This window comes from Mytilus trossulus, chromosome 6, assembly GCF_036588685.1.
Source record: "Mytilus trossulus isolate FHL-02 chromosome 6, PNRI_Mtr1.1.1.hap1, whole genome shotgun sequence".
Lineage (NCBI taxonomy): Eukaryota > Metazoa > Mollusca > Bivalvia > Mytilida > Mytilidae > Mytilus > Mytilus trossulus.
In genome coordinates, this window is record NC_086378.1 from 33,869,737 (window position 1) to 33,889,285 (window position 19,549).

A 19,549-nucleotide genomic window follows, 5' to 3' on the forward strand; every position below is an offset into this window, starting at 1 on the left:
AAAAAACTATAATTGAACAGAAAAAAACTTTCAATCGGAATAAAAATGACTGCAGGAGACAAAAAAAGTTCCAAAATGTTGAAAAGTTTTCATTTTAAGATAGAAAAGTATGATAAATAAATGATAAATGAAAATCACTTTAGACAGTCAAAATTATAAAGATAATTATTTGCTTTCTCTGAACAGACATTTTTATTCAATGTCAATACACATTTCAACTTAATGGAATGGAATTTAGTTGGGGAAAAAATAAACCTCACAGACATATCTAGGAATACTGGTTATCTATTTGTCTATTTCATGTACCCAGAAATTGGATACATCACAGGATTTTACATGCTTGCAGTTTTCTACCTGTCTTTCATAACTCAACATCATCTGTCAAAGCTGTGCTTGCCATCCATCAAAGATCTGCTGCAGGTACTTCAGATCATAAATGAGAGAATGTATGAATAAAACTGTTATTGTTATTACTATTAAAGAATATTTTTTTTAGGTATTACAGTGAAGAAAAGAGATGCCCCTGACTGCGGGTAAAACTTCTTATGTGTGCATCTTCCTTTCAATTTTATTTTTAAACGCCATTCTATATTTATCCACAGTATGACGATGACAATTTCATCAGCCAATCCAATAAAAATGTTAATGCGCACACATGTACTTACTATTCTGAAGACATCTTTTAGCCAGAAAAGTTTATAATAAGTCTGAAAACTACTTTTTATCATATAAAAAAGCTTATAAGTGCAAGATATATGCTTACATGGACTTCCTACAGTGAAATTTTGTGGGGACTACTTGGACCCGTACCGAAATTATATTAATTTAAATAGAAATTTCATGATTTTGTAAACTAGCAGCAAGACAAGACTCTAAAGTGGACAAAATATATTACTACATACATGATAAAAAAATTCTTTACAATTCTGACTGAAAAAGAGCTCTAAATTTTTGATAAAAGTACCCTGTAATATCAGCTTTTCTAAAAGAAATATACAAATTAATGATTTATACAAGATATTTAAACTCTAACTTAAAAAAAAAGGTTATATTTTGGCCAGTTGGTGGTTCTCTTTCTTTGGTCTAGACTACTGGTGTAAATAATACATCAAAAGAAGACAAGAAAAAACAAGCGAAGAAAAGAAAAGAACAGAAGTACAGATAGAAACATTCATATGTTGATCTTTTTTTATATAATGTACTATTTAATATTCTACACACAAGGACATACATGTACCATGATAAACAAACACCCCCCTTTTTTTTGTGATGAGACTTGCGTGTATATATATATCATAAAATTTATTTTTTGTCTATGTATTGCTTTGCATATAGATGGATTCAACAAGAAGAAATAAAAGAGAGAGAGAGAGAGAGAGAGAGAGAGAGAGATGGGGAAAAGAGGGGTTCAGCTATGTTTCTAATTTTCATGTACAACAATTTATAGATTCTTTTTGAAAAATATTGGTGGCCCTGAAAAGGGCCGTTATGTTTTGGTGAAAAAATCACACTTCTTAAGCACGTTCTCCACGGATTCTTCGGGCCAATTGGATATCCTTTGGCATGATGGTTACTCTCTTGGCGTGGATTGCGCACAAGTTGGTATCCTCGAAGAGACCGACCAAGTAGGCTTCGCTGGCTTCCTGTAGGGCCATGACGGCTGAACTCTGGAATCGGAGATCAGTTTTGAAGTCCTGGGCGATTTCACGGACTAATCTCTGGAAGGGGAGTTTCCTGATGAGGAGCTCTGTGCTCTTCTGGTATCTCCTGATTTCTCGGAGAGCGACTGTTCCTGGCCTGTATCTATGTGGTTTCTTGACTCCACCGGTTGCAGGTGCGCTCTTACGGGCGGCCTTGGTGGCAAGTTGTTTTCTTGGAGCTTTACCTCCGGTGGATTTACGTGCAGTTTGCTTTGTTCGTGCCATGATTATTAGCTCTGTGGACGATTTGCTACAGAAAGAATACTTGAAAATTTCGGTGAATGTGTTTTTGTGCTTGCCGGGAGGATTGAAATCACGGTGACGATTGGATCACCACTTACATAAAGCTGGCGTTGATTGGTCCGCATATCTTAAATCTGATTGGACTGATTTGTAAGGGACTTTGACAGTTTTCAATCCAGTTTTTACTGAAAAACTGCTCAACCCAAGCTGACAGTAAAAATGCCCCCTTTTTTCATTCAAAATTACAGTTTCTGATCATCATCCCTCATTGCTCAACAATAGTAAATTAGTGTCACGGTTTCAATATGATAAATCTGAAGAAGAAAAAAATAATAATGAAAAAAGGTCAAAATACATGCAGAAACATTAAGGAAAGGAAAGAAAAATAAAACAGGAAAAAATAAAAATAAAATGCAGTTTGAACACTAACAAAGCGAAATAAGAAATGCAAAAACAGAAACAAATGGAATTACACATTCCCGACATGACATTGTACGGATCGGCTGAGTTTCTCTATTGTTGTATTATGTCATATTTATGTATATTTAATATAAAAAAAGAAGATGTGGTATGATTTTCATTTGGGCTGGGCACATTTGTCACATTGTCTGATTGTCGGTGTGCTTACATCGATTCCACATCTTTAATACACAAACAATAAATAAATAAAGACAGAAAGACAGAGAGAGATGCCGAAAAAAAATGGAAAAAGGAAAAGAATGGAAAGTACATATCATATATAAAAGTGTTGACGAAAGAGATACTGTTAACAAAAACTATAAATAATTATAATAATTAAAAAACACACACCTTCTCATATGAATCTAAGCATGCTCGCATCAATAACCAAGAGAGAGAAAGAAGAGAGCAGACTAGTATTAAATATAAATGCTATCAGTGGTTTTTTTTTTCCCCCGACAAACTTTTTATGATTTAACTGAGCTACTAGTGGGTTCAGAGTCAGAAATTACGACAATAAATGTTCTCATGAAGAAGACTGAAAAAGTTACTAGACTTAGTGTTATGCTATAAGAACTGTACTTAAATGGGATGCGTTAGAGAGAGAAGAAAAGAAGAATGACGGAAGAAGGGACATTTATATTTTAGACATTTTTTATTTGTTATGTAGTAGAATATATTTTTTTTAATTATGTATGGGGAATAAAGTATTACTAAGATGTACAACAATTTTAGACTCTTTTTGAAAAATATTGGTGGCCCTGAAAAGGGCCGTTGTTAAGTGAGTAATCTGATATATCCACTTTTTACTTGGCAGCTTTCTGGGTCTTCTTTGGCAGAAGTACAGCCTGGATGTTTGGTAGAACACCTCCCTGGGCAATGGTGACACCAGACAAGAGTTTGTTCAACTCTTCGTCGTTTCTGATGGCCAACTGGAGATGACGGGGAATGATTCTGCTCTTCTTGTTGTCACGAGCGGCGTTTCCTGCCAACTCCAATACTTCAGCTGCTAAGTATTCTAAGACAGCTGCGAGGTACACTGGTGCACCGGCACCAACTCTCTCGGCATAGTTTCCTTTCCTCAAAAGTCTGTGGATACGACCGACTGGGAACTGAAGTCCGGCACGGGATGACCTAGACTTTGCCTTTGCTTTTGCTTTTCCTCCTTTTCCTCGTCCTGACATTTTGTACTATTTGGTTGATCGACACTGAGTAAAGTGATACAATTTTTCTTCAAAATTTAGCTTATATACCCACTAAACGGATTGAACGATGTTTTTATTATACACCAATCAGAACGAAGCTCTCTGCGGGCAGTTAGGCTACCGAACATTCAACATGTTATGGGTGCTCTCTCCGAGGTTCGCGTTCAATAAAATCTTTCAATCCGTTTTGCCCAGTATATAAACAAATTGAAAATAATTTTTCACCATTACTTATTTGATTATCAAACCAGTAACATGCCACCCAAAGTAGGAACTAAAGGAGCCAAGAAGGCCGTCACCAAGGCAAAGACTGCCAGACCCGGCGGTGACAAGAAAAGGAGGAGGAAGAGACGTGAATCCTATGCTATCTACATCTACAAAGTCTTGAGACAAGTTCACCCCGACACCGGAGTGTCCTCAAAGGCAATGTCCATCATGAACAGCTTCGTCAACGATATCTTCGAGAGAATCGCAGCAGAGGCTTCCCGATTGGCACACTACAACAAAAGATCTACCATCACATCTCGGGAGATCCAGACCGCTGTCCGTCTTCTCTTACCCGGAGAATTGGCCAAGCACGCTGTCAGTGAAGGTACCAAAGCCGTCACTAAATACACCAGCAGCAAGTAAACAGTCTGAAGTTTATAACTTCACAAACGGCCCTTTTCAGGGCCACCAACATTTTTCAAAAAGAATTTACAATTGTTGTACATCATGTCAAACTTCTAAACAAAGCTATAAATCCCAACCCCCAGCTATAACTACTTTCAAACTATTTCAATAGTATATGGTTACTTTTCTCTTCTTTCTATCTGTATAACAAATATGTGTATTTCACTCATTCTGTAGTATTTAATTTGTCAAAACTACAAAGCGTAAATACATAAATCATGAAGAACAAAACAGTGCTTTCATTCCAATTAATAGAGTTGATAAATTTACGATTTCTTTTGCTTTTCGAGAGAGAAAAAAATATTGCGAGAATTATTTTACACGGAAACAAGAACATTACCTAATCTTAAACCACGCAAAAACTCTATAATTGAATATAACAGAATCTACAGATTTTGTGTGTAAAAGTCCGTGCATTTTGTTTTGAAATTTTCTCTCTTTATGTAGGCAAATGCACGGACTTGTTGATCTTTGAACGTATTCATAAACCTTCAGAAATATAAATTCTCAAATAAATACAAGAGTAAGAGTAAGGAAGTTAATTAAAAAGAAAGCCAGATATTTAAAAAAAAAAAGGGGGGGGGGGGGGGGGGGGGGGGTAATAGCGAGAGAGAGAGAGAGAGAGAGAGAAAATAGTTGCGGATCAGGATCAGGGAAAACAAGAAAACGGTTGAAAAATTCATGAACATTAGAGAAAAGAATAGAAGTGGGAGCAAGCTTTGATTTCAAGATTTTGTTTAAAACGATGTACAACAAATCTAAGATTCTTTTTGAAAAATGTTGGTGGCCCTGAAAAGGGCCGTTGTTGATATTAGCTGGGTGGCTGTTTAACCTCCGAATCCGTACAAGGTACGTCCTTGACGTTTCAAAGCGTAGACAACATCCATGGCAGTGACAGTCTTCCTCTTGGCGTGCTCTGTGTATGTGACAGCATCACGGATGACATTTTCCAAGAAAACTTTAAGGACACCACGGGTTTCCTCATAGATGAGTCCAGATATACGTTTTACTCCACCTCTTCTTGCTAAACGACGGATGGCTGGCTTGGTGATACCTTGGATGTTATCACGCAACACCTTCCTGTGACGCTTGGCGCCTCCTTTTCCTAGACCTTTACCTCCTTTTCCTCTGCCTGACATGTTTAACTATTTGTGGTGATTAGTTAAATAATACTTTCCGTCTAACAGCGACTCTTTATATATCACCAACGCGGCCGTAAAAGAAGTATCACACATTTTCAGTTAACTGTTGTCTGATTGGCTTACGTTGTTTTATTCCGGGAGGTAACTCTGTACTGCCTTAAACTGTGTACACTTTCAATCCACTTTTTCATTCTAGGTCTGAAAAATATAATAATTCATATCAGACAGTAAATTTTTAAGAAAAAACTATAATTGAACAGAAAAAAACTTTCAATCGGAATAAAAATGACTGCAGGAGACAAAAAAAGTTCCAAAATGTTGAAAAGTTTTCATTTTAAGATAGAAAAGTATGATAAATAAATGATAAATGAAAATCACTTTAGACAGTCAAAATTATAAAGATAATTATTTGCTTTCTCTGAACAGACATTTTTATTCAATGTCAATACACATTTCAACTTAATGGAATGGAATTTAGTTGGGGAAAAAATAAACCTCACAGACATATCTAGGAATACTGGTTATCTATTTGTCTATTTCATGTACCCAGAAATTGGATACATCACAGGATTTTACATGCTTGCAGTTTTCTACCTGTCTTTCATAACTCAACATCATCTGTCAAAGCTGTGCTTGCCATCCATCAAAGATCTGCTGCAGGTACTTCAGATCATAAATGAGAGAATGTATGAATAAAACTGTTATTGTTATTACTATTAAAGAATATTTTTTTTAGGTATTACAGTGAAGAAAAGAGATGCCCCTGACTGCGGGTAAAACTTCTTATGTGTGCATCTTCCTTTCAATTTTATTTTTAAACGCCATTCTATATTTATCCACAGTATGACGATGACAATTTCATCAGCCAATCCAATAAAAATGTTAATGCGCACACATGTACTTACTATTCTGAAGACATCTTTTAGCCAGAAAAGTTTATAATAAGTCTGAAAACTACTTTTTATCATATAAAAAAGCTTATAAGTGCAAGATATATGCTTACATGGACTTCCTACAGTGAAATTTTGTGGGGACTACTTGGACCCGTACCGAAATTATATTAATTTAAATAGAAATTTCATGATTTTGTAAACTAGCAGCAAGACAAGACTCTAAAGTGGACAAAATATATTACTACATACATGATAAAAAAATTCTTTACAATTCTGACTGAAAAAGAGCTCTAAATTTTTGATAAAAGTACCCTGTAATATCAGCTTTTCTAAAAGAAATATACAAATTAATGATTTATACAAGATATTTAAACTCTAACTTAAAAAAAAAGGTTATATTTTGGCCAGTTGGTGGTTCTCTTTCTTTGGTCTAGACTACTGGTGTAAATAATACATCAAAAGAAGACAAGAAAAAACAAGCGAAGAAAAGAAAAGAACAGAAGTACAGATAGAAACATTCATATGTTGATCTTTTTTTATATAATGTACTATTTAATATTCTACACACAAGGACATACATGTACCATGATAAACAAACACCCCCCTTTTTTTTGTGATGAGACTTGCGTGTATATATATATCATAAAATTTATTTTTTGTCTATGTATTGCTTTGCATATAGATGGATTCAACAAGAAGAAATAAAAGAGAGAGAGAGAGAGAGAGAGAGAGAGAGAGATGGGGAAAAGAGGGGTTCAGCTATGTTTCTAATTTTCATGTACAACAATTTATAGATTCTTTTTGAAAAATATTGGTGGCCCTGAAAAGGGCCGTTATGTTTTGGTGAAAAAATCACACTTCTTAAGCACGTTCTCCACGGATTCTTCGGGCCAATTGGATATCCTTTGGCATGATGGTTACTCTCTTGGCGTGGATTGCGCACAAGTTGGTATCCTCGAAGAGACCGACCAAGTAGGCTTCGCTGGCTTCCTGTAGGGCCATGACGGCTGAACTCTGGAATCGGAGATCAGTTTTGAAGTCCTGGGCGATTTCACGGACTAATCTCTGGAAGGGGAGTTTCCTGATGAGGAGCTCTGTGCTCTTCTGGTATCTCCTGATTTCTCGGAGAGCGACTGTTCCTGGCCTGTATCTATGTGGTTTCTTGACTCCACCGGTTGCAGGTGCGCTCTTACGGGCGGCCTTGGTGGCAAGTTGTTTTCTTGGAGCTTTACCTCCGGTGGATTTACGTGCAGTTTGCTTTGTTCGTGCCATGATTATTAGCTCTGTGGACGATTTGCTACAGAAAGAATACTTGAAAATTTCGGTGAATGTGTTTTTGTGCTTGCCGGGAGGATTGAAATCACGGTGACGATTGGATCACCACTTACATAAAGCTGGCGTTGATTGGTCCGCATATCTTAAATCTGATTGGACTGATTTGTAAGGGACTTTGACAGTTTTCAATCCAGTTTTTACTGAAAAACTGCTCAACCCAAGCTGACAGTAAAAATGCCCCCTTTTTTCATTCAAAATTACAGTTTCTGATCATCATCCCTCATTGCTCAACAATAGTAAATTAGTGTCACGGTTTCAATATGATAAATCTGAAGAAGAAAAAAATAATAATGAAAAAAGGTCAAAATACATGCAGAAACATTAAGGAAAGGAAAGAAAAATAAAACAGGAAAAAATAAAAATAAAATGCAGTTTGAACACTAACAAAGCGAAATAAGAAATGCAAAAACAGAAACAAATGGAATTACACATTCCCGACATGACATTGTACGGATCGGCTGAGTTTCTCTATTGTTGTATTATGTCATATTTATGTATATTTAATATAAAAAAAGAAGATGTGGTATGATTTTCATTTGGGCTGGGCACATTTGTCACATTGTCTGATTGTCGGTGTGCTTACATCGATTCCACATCTTTAATACACAAACAATAAATAAATAAAGACAGAAAGACAGAGAGAGATGCCGAAAAAAAATGGAAAAAGGAAAAGAATGGAAAGTACATATCATATATAAAAGTGTTGACGAAAGAGATACTGTTAACAAAAACTATAAATAATTATAATAATTAAAAAACACACACCTTCTCATATGAATCTAAGCATGCTCGCATCAATAACCAAGAGAGAGAAAGAAGAGAGCAGACTAGTATTAAATATAAATGCTATCAGTGGTTTTTTTTTTCCCCCGACAAACTTTTTATGATTTAACTGAGCTACTAGTGGGTTCAGAGTCAGAAATTACGACAATAAATGTTCTCATGAAGAAGACTGAAAAAGTTACTAGACTTAGTGTTATGCTATAAGAACTGTACTTAAATGGGATGCGTTAGAGAGAGAAGAAAAGAAGAATGACGGAAGAAGGGACATTTATATTTTAGACATTTTTTATTTGTTATGTAGTAGAATATATTTTTTTTAATTATGTATGGGGAATAAAGTATTACTAAGATGTACAACAATTTTAGACTCTTTTTGAAAAATATTGGTGGCCCTGAAAAGGGCCGTTGTTAAGTGAGTAATCTGATATATCCACTTTTTACTTGGCAGCTTTCTGGGTCTTCTTTGGCAGAAGTACAGCCTGGATGTTTGGTAGAACACCTCCCTGGGCAATGGTGACACCAGACAAGAGTTTGTTCAACTCTTCGTCGTTTCTGATGGCCAACTGGAGATGACGGGGAATGATTCTGCTCTTCTTGTTGTCACGAGCGGCGTTTCCTGCCAACTCCAATACTTCAGCTGCTAAGTATTCTAAGACAGCTGCGAGGTACACTGGTGCACCGGCACCAACTCTCTCGGCATAGTTTCCTTTCCTCAAAAGTCTGTGGATACGACCGACTGGGAACTGAAGTCCGGCACGGGATGACCTAGACTTTGCCTTTGCTTTTGCTTTTCCTCCTTTTCCTCGTCCTGACATTTTGTACTATTTGGTTGATCGACACTGAGTAAAGTGATACAATTTTTCTTCAAAATTTAGCTTATATACCCACTAAACGGATTGAACGATGTTTTTATTATACACCAATCAGAACGAAGCTCTCTGCGGGCAGTTAGGCTACCGAACATTCAACATGTTATGGGTGCTCTCTCCGAGGTTCGCGTTCAATAAAATCTTTCAATCCGTTTTGCCCAGTATATAAACAAATTGAAAATAATTTTTCACCATTACTTATTTGATTATCAAACCAGTAACATGCCACCCAAAGTAGGAACTAAAGGAGCCAAGAAGGCCGTCACCAAGGCAAAGACTGCCAGACCCGGCGGTGACAAGAAAAGGAGGAGGAAGAGACGTGAATCCTATGCTATCTACATCTACAAAGTCTTGAGACAAGTTCACCCCGACACCGGAGTGTCCTCAAAGGCAATGTCCATCATGAACAGCTTCGTCAACGATATCTTCGAGAGAATCGCAGCAGAGGCTTCCCGATTGGCACACTACAACAAAAGATCTACCATCACATCTCGGGAGATCCAGACCGCTGTCCGTCTTCTCTTACCCGGAGAATTGGCCAAGCACGCTGTCAGTGAAGGTACCAAAGCCGTCACTAAATACACCAGCAGCAAGTAAACAGTCTGAAGTTTATAACTTCACAAACGGCCCTTTTCAGGGCCACCAACATTTTTCAAAAAGAATTTACAATTGTTGTACATCATGTCAAACTTCTAAACAAAGCTATAAATCCCAACCCCCAGCTATAACTACTTTCAAACTATTTCAATAGTATATGGTTACTTTTCTCTTCTTTCTATCTGTATAACAAATATGTGTATTTCACTCATTCTGTAGTATTTAATTTGTCAAAACTACAAAGCGTAAATACATAAATCATGAAGAACAAAACAGTGCTTTCATTCCAATTAATAGAGTTGATAAATTTACGATTTCTTTTGCTTTTCGAGAGAGAAAAAAATATTGCGAGAATTATTTTACACGGAAACAAGAACATTACCTAATCTTAAACCACGCAAAAACTCTATAATTGAATATAACAGAATCTACAGATTTTGTGTGTAAAAGTCCGTGCATTTTGTTTTGAAATTTTCTCTCTTTATGTAGGCAAATGCACGGACTTGTTGATCTTTGAACGTATTCATAAACCTTCAGAAATATAAATTCTCAAATAAATACAAGAGTAAGAGTAAGGAAGTTAATTAAAAAGAAAGCCAGATATTTAAAAAAAAAAAGGGGGGGGGGGGGGGGGGGGGGGGTAATAGCGAGAGAGAGAGAGAGAGAGAGAGAAAATAGTTGCGGATCAGGATCAGGGAAAACAAGAAAACGGTTGAAAAATTCATGAACATTAGAGAAAAGAATAGAAGTGGGAGCAAGCTTTGATTTCAAGATTTTGTTTAAAACGATGTACAACAAATCTAAGATTCTTTTTGAAAAATGTTGGTGGCCCTGAAAAGGGCCGTTGTTGATATTAGCTGGGTGGCTGTTTAACCTCCGAATCCGTACAAGGTACGTCCTTGACGTTTCAAAGCGTAGACAACATCCATGGCAGTGACAGTCTTCCTCTTGGCGTGCTCTGTGTATGTGACAGCATCACGGATGACATTTTCCAAGAAAACTTTAAGGACACCACGGGTTTCCTCATAGATGAGTCCAGATATACGTTTTACTCCACCTCTTCTTGCTAAACGACGGATGGCTGGCTTGGTGATACCTTGGATGTTATCACGCAACACCTTCCTGTGACGCTTGGCGCCTCCTTTTCCTAGACCTTTACCTCCTTTTCCTCTGCCTGACATGTTTAACTATTTGTGGTGATTAGTTAAATAATACTTTCCGTCTAACAGCGACTCTTTATATATCACCAACGCGGCCGTAAAAGAAGTATCACACATTTTCAGTTAACTGTTGTCTGATTGGCTTACGTTGTTTTATTCCGGGAGGTAACTCTGTACTGCCTTAAACTGTGTACACTTTCAATCCACTTTTTCATTCTAGGTCTGAAAAATATAATAATTCATATCAGACAGTAAATTTTTAAGAAAAAACTATAATTGAACAGAAAAAAACTTTCAATCGGAATAAAAATGACTGCAGGAGACAAAAAAAGTTCCAAAATGTTGAAAAGTTTTCATTTTAAGATAGAAAAGTATGATAAATAAATGATAAATGAAAATCACTTTAGACAGTCAAAATTATAAAGATAATTATTTGCTTTCTCTGAACAGACATTTTTATTCAATGTCAATACACATTTCAACTTAATGGAATGGAATTTAGTTGGGGAAAAAATAAACCTCACAGACATATCTAGGAATACTGGTTATCTATTTGTCTATTTCATGTACCCAGAAATTGGATACATCACAGGATTTTACATGCTTGCAGTTTTCTACCTGTCTTTCATAACTCAACATCATCTGTCAAAGCTGTGCTTGCCATCCATCAAAGATCTGCTGCAGGTACTTCAGATCATAAATGAGAGAATGTATGAATAAAACTGTTATTGTTATTACTATTAAAGAATATTTTTTTTAGGTATTACAGTGAAGAAAAGAGATGCCCCTGACTGCGGGTAAAACTTCTTATGTGTGCATCTTCCTTTCAATTTTATTTTTAAACGCCATTCTATATTTATCCACAGTATGACGATGACAATTTCATCAGCCAATCCAATAAAAATGTTAATGCGCACACATGTACTTACTATTCTGAAGACATCTTTTAGCCAGAAAAGTTTATAATAAGTCTGAAAACTACTTTTTATCATATAAAAAAGCTTATAAGTGCAAGATATATGCTTACATGGACTTCCTACAGTGAAATTTTGTGGGGACTACTTGGACCCGTACCGAAATTATATTAATTTAAATAGAAATTTCATGATTTTGTAAACTAGCAGCAAGACAAGACTCTAAAGTGGACAAAATATATTACTACATACATGATAAAAAAATTCTTTACAATTCTGACTGAAAAAGAGCTCTAAATTTTTGATAAAAGTACCCTGTAATATCAGCTTTTCTAAAAGAAATATACAAATTAATGATTTATACAAGATATTTAAACTCTAACTTAAAAAAAAAGGTTATATTTTGGCCAGTTGGTGGTTCTCTTTCTTTGGTCTAGACTACTGGTGTAAATAATACATCAAAAGAAGACAAGAAAAAACAAGCGAAGAAAAGAAAAGAACAGAAGTACAGATAGAAACATTCATATGTTGATCTTTTTTTATATAATGTACTATTTAATATTCTACACACAAGGACATACATGTACCATGATAAACAAACACCCCCCTTTTTTTTGTGATGAGACTTGCGTGTATATATATATCATAAAATTTATTTTTTGTCTATGTATTGCTTTGCATATAGATGGATTCAACAAGAAGAAATAAAAGAGAGAGAGAGAGAGAGAGAGAGAGAGAGATGGGGAAAAGAGGGGTTCAGCTATGTTTCTAATTTTCATGTACAACAATTTATAGATTCTTTTTGAAAAATATTGGTGGCCCTGAAAAGGGCCGTTATGTTTTGGTGAAAAAATCACACTTCTTAAGCACGTTCTCCACGGATTCTTCGGGCCAATTGGATATCCTTTGGCATGATGGTTACTCTCTTGGCGTGGATTGCGCACAAGTTGGTATCCTCGAAGAGACCGACCAAGTAGGCTTCGCTGGCTTCCTGTAGGGCCATGACGGCTGAACTCTGGAATCGGAGATCAGTTTTGAAGTCCTGGGCGATTTCACGGACTAATCTCTGGAAGGGGAGTTTCCTGATGAGGAGCTCTGTGCTCTTCTGGTATCTCCTGATTTCTCGGAGAGCGACTGTTCCTGGCCTGTATCTATGTGGTTTCTTGACTCCACCGGTTGCAGGTGCGCTCTTACGGGCGGCCTTGGTGGCAAGTTGTTTTCTTGGAGCTTTACCTCCGGTGGATTTACGTGCAGTTTGCTTTGTTCGTGCCATGATTATTAGCTCTGTGGACGATTTGCTACAGAAAGAATACTTGAAAATTTCGGTGAATGTGTTTTTGTGCTTGCCGGGAGGATTGAAATCACGGTGACGATTGGATCACCACTTACATAAAGCTGGCGTTGATTGGTCCGCATATCTTAAATCTGATTGGACTGATTTGTAAGGGACTTTGACAGTTTTCAATCCAGTTTTTACTGAAAAACTGCTCAACCCAAGCTGACAGTAAAAATGCCCCCTTTTTTCATTCAAAATTACAGTTTCTGATCATCATCCCTCATTGCTCAACAATAGTAAATTAGTGTCACGGTTTCAATATGATAAATCTGAAGAAGAAAAAAATAATAATGAAAAAAGGTCAAAATACATGCAGAAACATTAAGGAAAGGAAAGAAAAATAAAACAGGAAAAAATAAAAATAAAATGCAGTTTGAACACTAACAAAGCGAAATAAGAAATGCAAAAACAGAAACAAATGGAATTACACATTCCCGACATGACATTGTACGGATCGGCTGAGTTTCTCTATTGTTGTATTATGTCATATTTATGTATATTTAATATAAAAAAAGAAGATGTGGTATGATTTTCATTTGGGCTGGGCACATTTGTCACATTGTCTGATTGTCGGTGTGCTTACATCGATTCCACATCTTTAATACACAAACAATAAATAAATAAAGACAGAAAGACAGAGAGAGATGCCGAAAAAAAATGGAAAAAGGAAAAGAATGGAAAGTACATATCATATATAAAAGTGTTGACGAAAGAGATACTGTTAACAAAAACTATAAATAATTATAATAATTAAAAAACACACACCTTCTCATATGAATCTAAGCATGCTCGCATCAATAACCAAGAGAGAGAAAGAAGAGAGCAGACTAGTATTAAATATAAATGCTATCAGTGGTTTTTTTTTTCCCCCGACAAACTTTTTATGATTTAACTGAGCTACTAGTGGGTTCAGAGTCAGAAATTACGACAATAAATGTTCTCATGAAGAAGACTGAAAAAGTTACTAGACTTAGTGTTATGCTATAAGAACTGTACTTAAATGGGATGCGTTAGAGAGAGAAGAAAAGAAGAATGACGGAAGAAGGGACATTTATATTTTAGACATTTTTTATTTGTTATGTAGTAGAATATATTTTTTTTAATTATGTATGGGGAATAAAGTATTACTAAGATGTACAACAATTTTAGACTCTTTTTGAAAAATATTGGTGGCCCTGAAAAGGGCCGTTGTTAAGTGAGTAATCTGATATATCCACTTTTTACTTGGCAGCTTTCTGGGTCTTCTTTGGCAGAAGTACAGCCTGGATGTTTGGTAGAACACCTCCCTGGGCAATGGTGACACCAGACAAGAGTTTGTTCAACTCTTCGTCGTTTCTGATGGCCAACTGGAGATGACGGGGAATGATTCTGCTCTTCTTGTTGTCACGAGCGGCGTTTCCTGCCAACTCCAATACTTCAGCTGCTAAGTATTCTAAGACAGCTGCGAGGTACACTGGTGCACCGGCACCAACTCTCTCGGCATAGTTTCCTTTCCTCAAAAGTCTGTGGATACGACCGACTGGGAACTGAAGTCCGGCACGGGATGACCTAGACTTTGCCTTTGCTTTTGCTTTTCCTCCTTTTCCTCGTCCTGACATTTTGTACTATTTGGTTGATCGACACTGAGTAAAGTGATACAATTTTTCTTCAAAATTTAGCTTATATACCCACTAAACGGATTGAACGATGTTTTTATTATACACCAATCAGAACGAAGCTCTCTGCGGGCAGTTAGGCTACCGAACATTCAACATGTTATGGGTGCTCTCTCCGAGGTTCGCGTTCAATAAAATCTTTCAATCCGTTTTGCCCAGTATATAAACAAATTGAAAATAATTTTTCACCATTACTTATTTGATTATCAAACCAGTAACATGCCACCCAAAGTAGGAACTAAAGGAGCCAAGAAGGCCGTCACCAAGGCAAAGACTGCCAGACCCGGCGGTGACAAGAAAAGGAGGAGGAAGAGACGTGAATCCTATGCTATCTACATCTACAAAGTCTTGAGACAAGTTCACCCCGACACCGGAGTGTCCTCAAAGGCAATGTCCATCATGAACAGCTTCGTCAACGATATCTTCGAGAGAATCGCAGCAGAGGCTTCCCGATTGGCACACTACAACAAAAGATCTACCATCACATCTCGGGAGATCCAGACCGCTGTCCGTCTTCTCTTACCCGGAGAATTGGCCAAGCACGCTGTCAGTGAAGGTACCAAAGCCGTCACTAAATACACCAGCAGCAAGTAAACAGTCTGAAGTTTATAACTTCACAAACGGCCCTTTTCAGGGCCACCAACATTTTTCAAAAAGAATTTACAATTGTTGTACATCATGTCAAACTTCTAAACAAAGCTATAAATCCCAACCCCCAGCTATAACTACTTTCAAACTATTTCAATAGTATATGGTTACTTTTCTCTTCTTTCTATCTGTATAACAAATATGTGTATTTCACTCATTCTGTAGTATTTAATTTGTCAAAACTACAAAGCGTAAATACATAAATCATGAAGAACAAAACAGTGCTTTCATTCCAATTAATAGAGTTGATAAATTTACGATTTCTTTTGCTTTTCGAGAGAGAAAAAAATATTGCGAGAATTATTTTACACGGAAACAAGAACATTACCTAATCTTAAACCACGCAAAAACTCTATAATTGAATATAACAGAATCTACAGATTTTGTGTGTAAAAGTCCGTGCATTTTGTTTTGAAATTTTCTCTCTTTATGTAGGCAAATGCACGGACTTGTTGATCTTTGAACGTATTCATAAACCTTCAGAAATATAAATTCTCAAATAAATACAAGAGTAAGAGTAAGGAAGTTAATTAAAAAGAAAGCCAGATATTTAAAAAAAAAAAGGGGGGGGGGGGGGGGGGGGGGGGTAATAGCGAGAGAGAGAGAGAGAGAGAGAGAAAATAGTTGCGGATCAGGATCAGGGAAAACAAGAAAACGGTTGAAAAATTCATGAACATTAGAGAAAAGAATAGAAGTGGGAGCAAGCTTTGATTTCAAGATTTTGTTTAAAACGATGTACAACAAATCTAAGATTCTTTTTGAAAAATGTTGGTGGCCCTGAAAAGGGCCGTTGTTGATATTAGCTGGGTGGCTGTTTAACCTCCGAATCCGTACAAGGTACGTCCTTGACGTTTCAAAGCGTAGACAACATCCATGGCAGTGACAGTCTTCCTCTTGGCGTGCTCTGTGTATGTGACAGCATCACGGATGACATTTTCCAAGAAAACTTTAAGGACACCACGGGTTTCCTCATAGATGAGTCCAGATATACGTTTTACTCCACCTCTTCTTGCTAAACGACGGATGGCTGGCTTGGTGATACCTTGGATGTTATCACGCAACACCTTCCTGTGACGCTTGGCGCCTCCTTTTCCTAGACCTTTACCTCCTTTTCCTCTGCCTGACATGTTTAACTATTTGTGGTGATTAGTTAAATAATACTTTCCGTCTAACAGCGACTCTTTATATATCACCAACGCGGCCGTAAAAGAAGTATCACACATTTTCAGTTAACTGTTGTCTGATTGGCTTACGTTGTTTTATTCCGGGAGGTAACTCTGTACTGCCTTAAACTGTGTACACTTTCAATCCACTTTTTCATTCTAGGTCTGAAAAATATAATAATTCATATCAGACAGTAAATTTTTAAGAAAAAACTATAATTGAACAGAAAAAAACTTTCAATCGGAATAAAAATGACTGCAGGAGACAAAAAAAGTTCCAAAATGTTGAAAAGTTTTCATTTTAAGATAGAAAAGTATGATAAATAAATGATAAATGAAAATCACTTTAGACAGTCAAAATTATAAAGATAATTATTTGCTTTCTCTGAACAGACATTTTTATTCAATGTCAATACACATTTCAACTTAATGGAATGGAATTTAGTTGGGGAAAAAATAAACCTCACAGACATATCTAGGAATACTGGTTATCTATTTGTCTATTTCATGTACCCAGAAATTGGATACATCACAGGATTTTACATGCTTGCAGTTTTCTACCTGTCTTTCATAACTCAACATCATCTGTCAAAGCTGTGCTTGCCATCCATCAAAGATCTGCTGCAGGTACTTCAGATCATAAATGAGAGAATGTATGAATAAAACTGTTATTGTTATTACTATTAAAGAATATTTTTTTTAGGTATTACAGTGAAGAAAAGAGATGCCCCTGACTGCGGGTAAAACTTCTTATGTGTGCATCTTCCTTTCAATTTTATTTTTAAACGCCATTCTATATTTATCCACAGTATGACGATGACAATTTCATCAGCCAATCCAATAAAAATGTTAATGCGCACACATGTACTTACTATTCTGAAGACATCTTTTAGCCAGAAAAGTTTATAATAAGTCTGAAAACTACTTTTTATCATATAAAAAAGCTTATAAGTGCAAGATATATGCTTACATGGACTTCCTACAGTGAAATTTTGTGGGGACTACTTGGACCCGTACCGAAATTATATTAATTTAAATAGAAATTTCATGATTTTGTAAACTAGCAGCAAGACAAGACTCTAAAGTGGACAAAATATATTACTACATACATGATAAAAAAATTCTTTACAATTCTGACTGAAAAAGAGCTCTAAATTTTTGATAAAAGTACCCTGTAATATCAGCTTTTCTAAAAGAAATATACAAATTAATGATTTATACAAGATATTTAAACTCTAACTTAAAAAAAAAGGTTATATTTTGGCCAGTTGGTGGTTCTCTTTCTTTGGTCTAGACTACTGGTGTAAATAATACATCAAAAGAAGACAAGAAAAAACAAGCGAAGAAAAGAAAAGAACAGAAGTACAGATAGAAACATTCATATGTTGATCTTTTTTTATATAATGTACTATTTAATATTCTACACACAAGGACATACATGTACCATGATAAACAAACACCCCCCTTTTTTTTGTGATGAGACTTGCGTGTATATATATATCATAAAATTTATTTTTTGTCTATGTATTGCTTTGCATATAGATGGATTCAACAAGAAGAAATAAAAGAGAGAGAGAGAGAGAGAGAGAGAGAGATGGGGAAAAGAGGGGTTCAGCTATGTTTCTAATTTTCATGTACAACAATTTATAGATTCTTTTTGAAAAATATTGGTGGCCCTGAAAAGGGCCGTTATGTTTTGGTGAAAAAATCACACTTCTTAAGCACGTTCTCCACGGATTCTTCGGGCCAATTGGATATCCTTTGGCATGATGGTTACTCTCTTGGCGTGGATTGCGCACAAGTTGGTATCCTCGAAGAGACCGACCAAGTAGGCTTCGCTGGCTTCCTGTAGGGCCATGACGGCTGAACTCTGGAATCGGAGATCAGTTTTGAAGTCCTGGGCGATTTCACGGACTAATCTCTGGAAGGGGAGTTTCCTGATGAGGAGCTCTGTGCTCTTCTGGTATCTCCTGATTTCTCGGAGAGCGACTGTTCCTGGCCTGTATCTATGTGGTTTCTTGACTCCACCGGTTGCAGGTGCGCTCTTACGGGCGGCCTTGGTGGCAAGTTGTTTTCTTGGAGCTTTACCTCCGGTGGATTTACGTGCAGTTTGCTTTGTTCGTGCCATGATTATTAGCTCTGTGGACGATTTGCTACAGAAAGAATACTTGAAAATTTCGGTGAATGTGTTTTTGTGCTTGCCGGGAGGATTGAAATCACGGTGACGATTGGATCACCACTTACATAAAGCTGGCGTTGATTGGTCCGCATATCTTAAATCTGATTGGACTGATTTGTAAGGGACTTTGACAGTTTTCAATCCAGTTTTTACTGAAAAACTGCTCAACCCAAGCTGACAGTAAAAATGCCCCCTTTTTTCATTCAAAATTACAGTTTCTGATCATCATCCCTCATTGCTCAACAATAGTAAATTAGTGTCACGGTTTCAATATGATAAATCTGAAGAAGAAAAAAATAATAATGAAAAAAGGTCAAAATACATGCAGAAACATTAAGGAAAGGAAAGAAAAATAAAACAGGAAAAAATAAAAATAAAATGCAGTTTGAACACTAACAAAGCGAAATAAGAAATGCAAAAACAGAAACAAATGGAATTACACATTCCCGACATGACATTGTACGGATCGGCTGAGTTTCTCTATTGTTGTATTATGTCATATTTATGTATATTTAATATAAAAAAAGAAGATGTGGTATGATTTTCATTTGGGCTGGGCACATTTGTCACATTGTCTGATTGTCGGTGTGCTTACA

At 36.3% G+C, this 19,549-nt stretch overlaps 6 protein-coding genes across 6 annotated transcripts; 1 reads left to right on the forward strand and 5 right to left on the reverse strand.

The window, feature by feature from the left end:
* Positions 1-1,514: 1,514 nt before the first annotated feature.
* LOC134722568 (uncharacterized) lies at positions 1,515-7,586 on the reverse strand. Its single transcript, XM_063586190.1, has 4 exons — positions 7,184-7,586; positions 5,112-5,411; positions 3,213-3,579; positions 1,515-1,950 (listed from the first exon to the last, which is right to left on the reverse strand). Exons 1-4 carry the CDS (start codon positions 7,584-7,586, stop codon positions 1,515-1,517), a joined length of 1,506 nt encoding a protein of 501 aa, XP_063442260.1.
* LOC134721182 (histone H2A) lies at positions 2,923-3,586 on the reverse strand. Its single transcript, XM_063583988.1, has one exon. It carries the CDS (start codon positions 3,584-3,586, stop codon positions 3,209-3,211), a length of 378 nt encoding a protein of 125 aa, XP_063440058.1. The 3' UTR covers positions 2,923-3,208.
* A 1,283-nt stretch (positions 7,587-8,869) lies between the features above and the next one.
* Positions 8,870-9,247, reverse strand: LOC134722569 (histone H2A). Its single transcript, XM_063586191.1, has one exon. The coding sequence runs from the start codon at positions 9,245-9,247 to the stop codon at positions 8,870-8,872; it is 378 nt and encodes a 125-aa protein (XP_063442261.1).
* Positions 9,248-9,523: 276 nt separating this feature from the next.
* On the forward strand, positions 9,524-9,898 carry LOC134722570 (histone H2B-like). The gene has a single exon (XM_063586192.1). It carries the CDS (start codon positions 9,524-9,526, stop codon positions 9,896-9,898), a length of 375 nt encoding a protein of 124 aa, XP_063442262.1.
* Positions 9,899-10,767: 869 nt separating this feature from the next.
* On the reverse strand, positions 10,768-11,079 carry LOC134722571 (histone H4). Its single transcript, XM_063586193.1, has one exon. It carries the CDS (start codon positions 11,077-11,079, stop codon positions 10,768-10,770), a length of 312 nt encoding a protein of 103 aa, XP_063442263.1.
* A 1,755-nt stretch (positions 11,080-12,834) lies between these two features.
* LOC134722573 (uncharacterized) lies at positions 12,835-18,902 on the reverse strand. Its single transcript, XM_063586194.1, has 4 exons — positions 18,500-18,902; positions 16,432-16,731; positions 14,533-14,899; positions 12,835-13,270 (listed from the first exon to the last, which is right to left on the reverse strand). The coding sequence occupies exons 1-4, from the start codon at positions 18,900-18,902 to the stop codon at positions 12,835-12,837; spliced, it is 1,506 nt and encodes a 501-aa protein (XP_063442264.1).
* Positions 18,903-19,549: the final 647 nt, after the last annotated feature.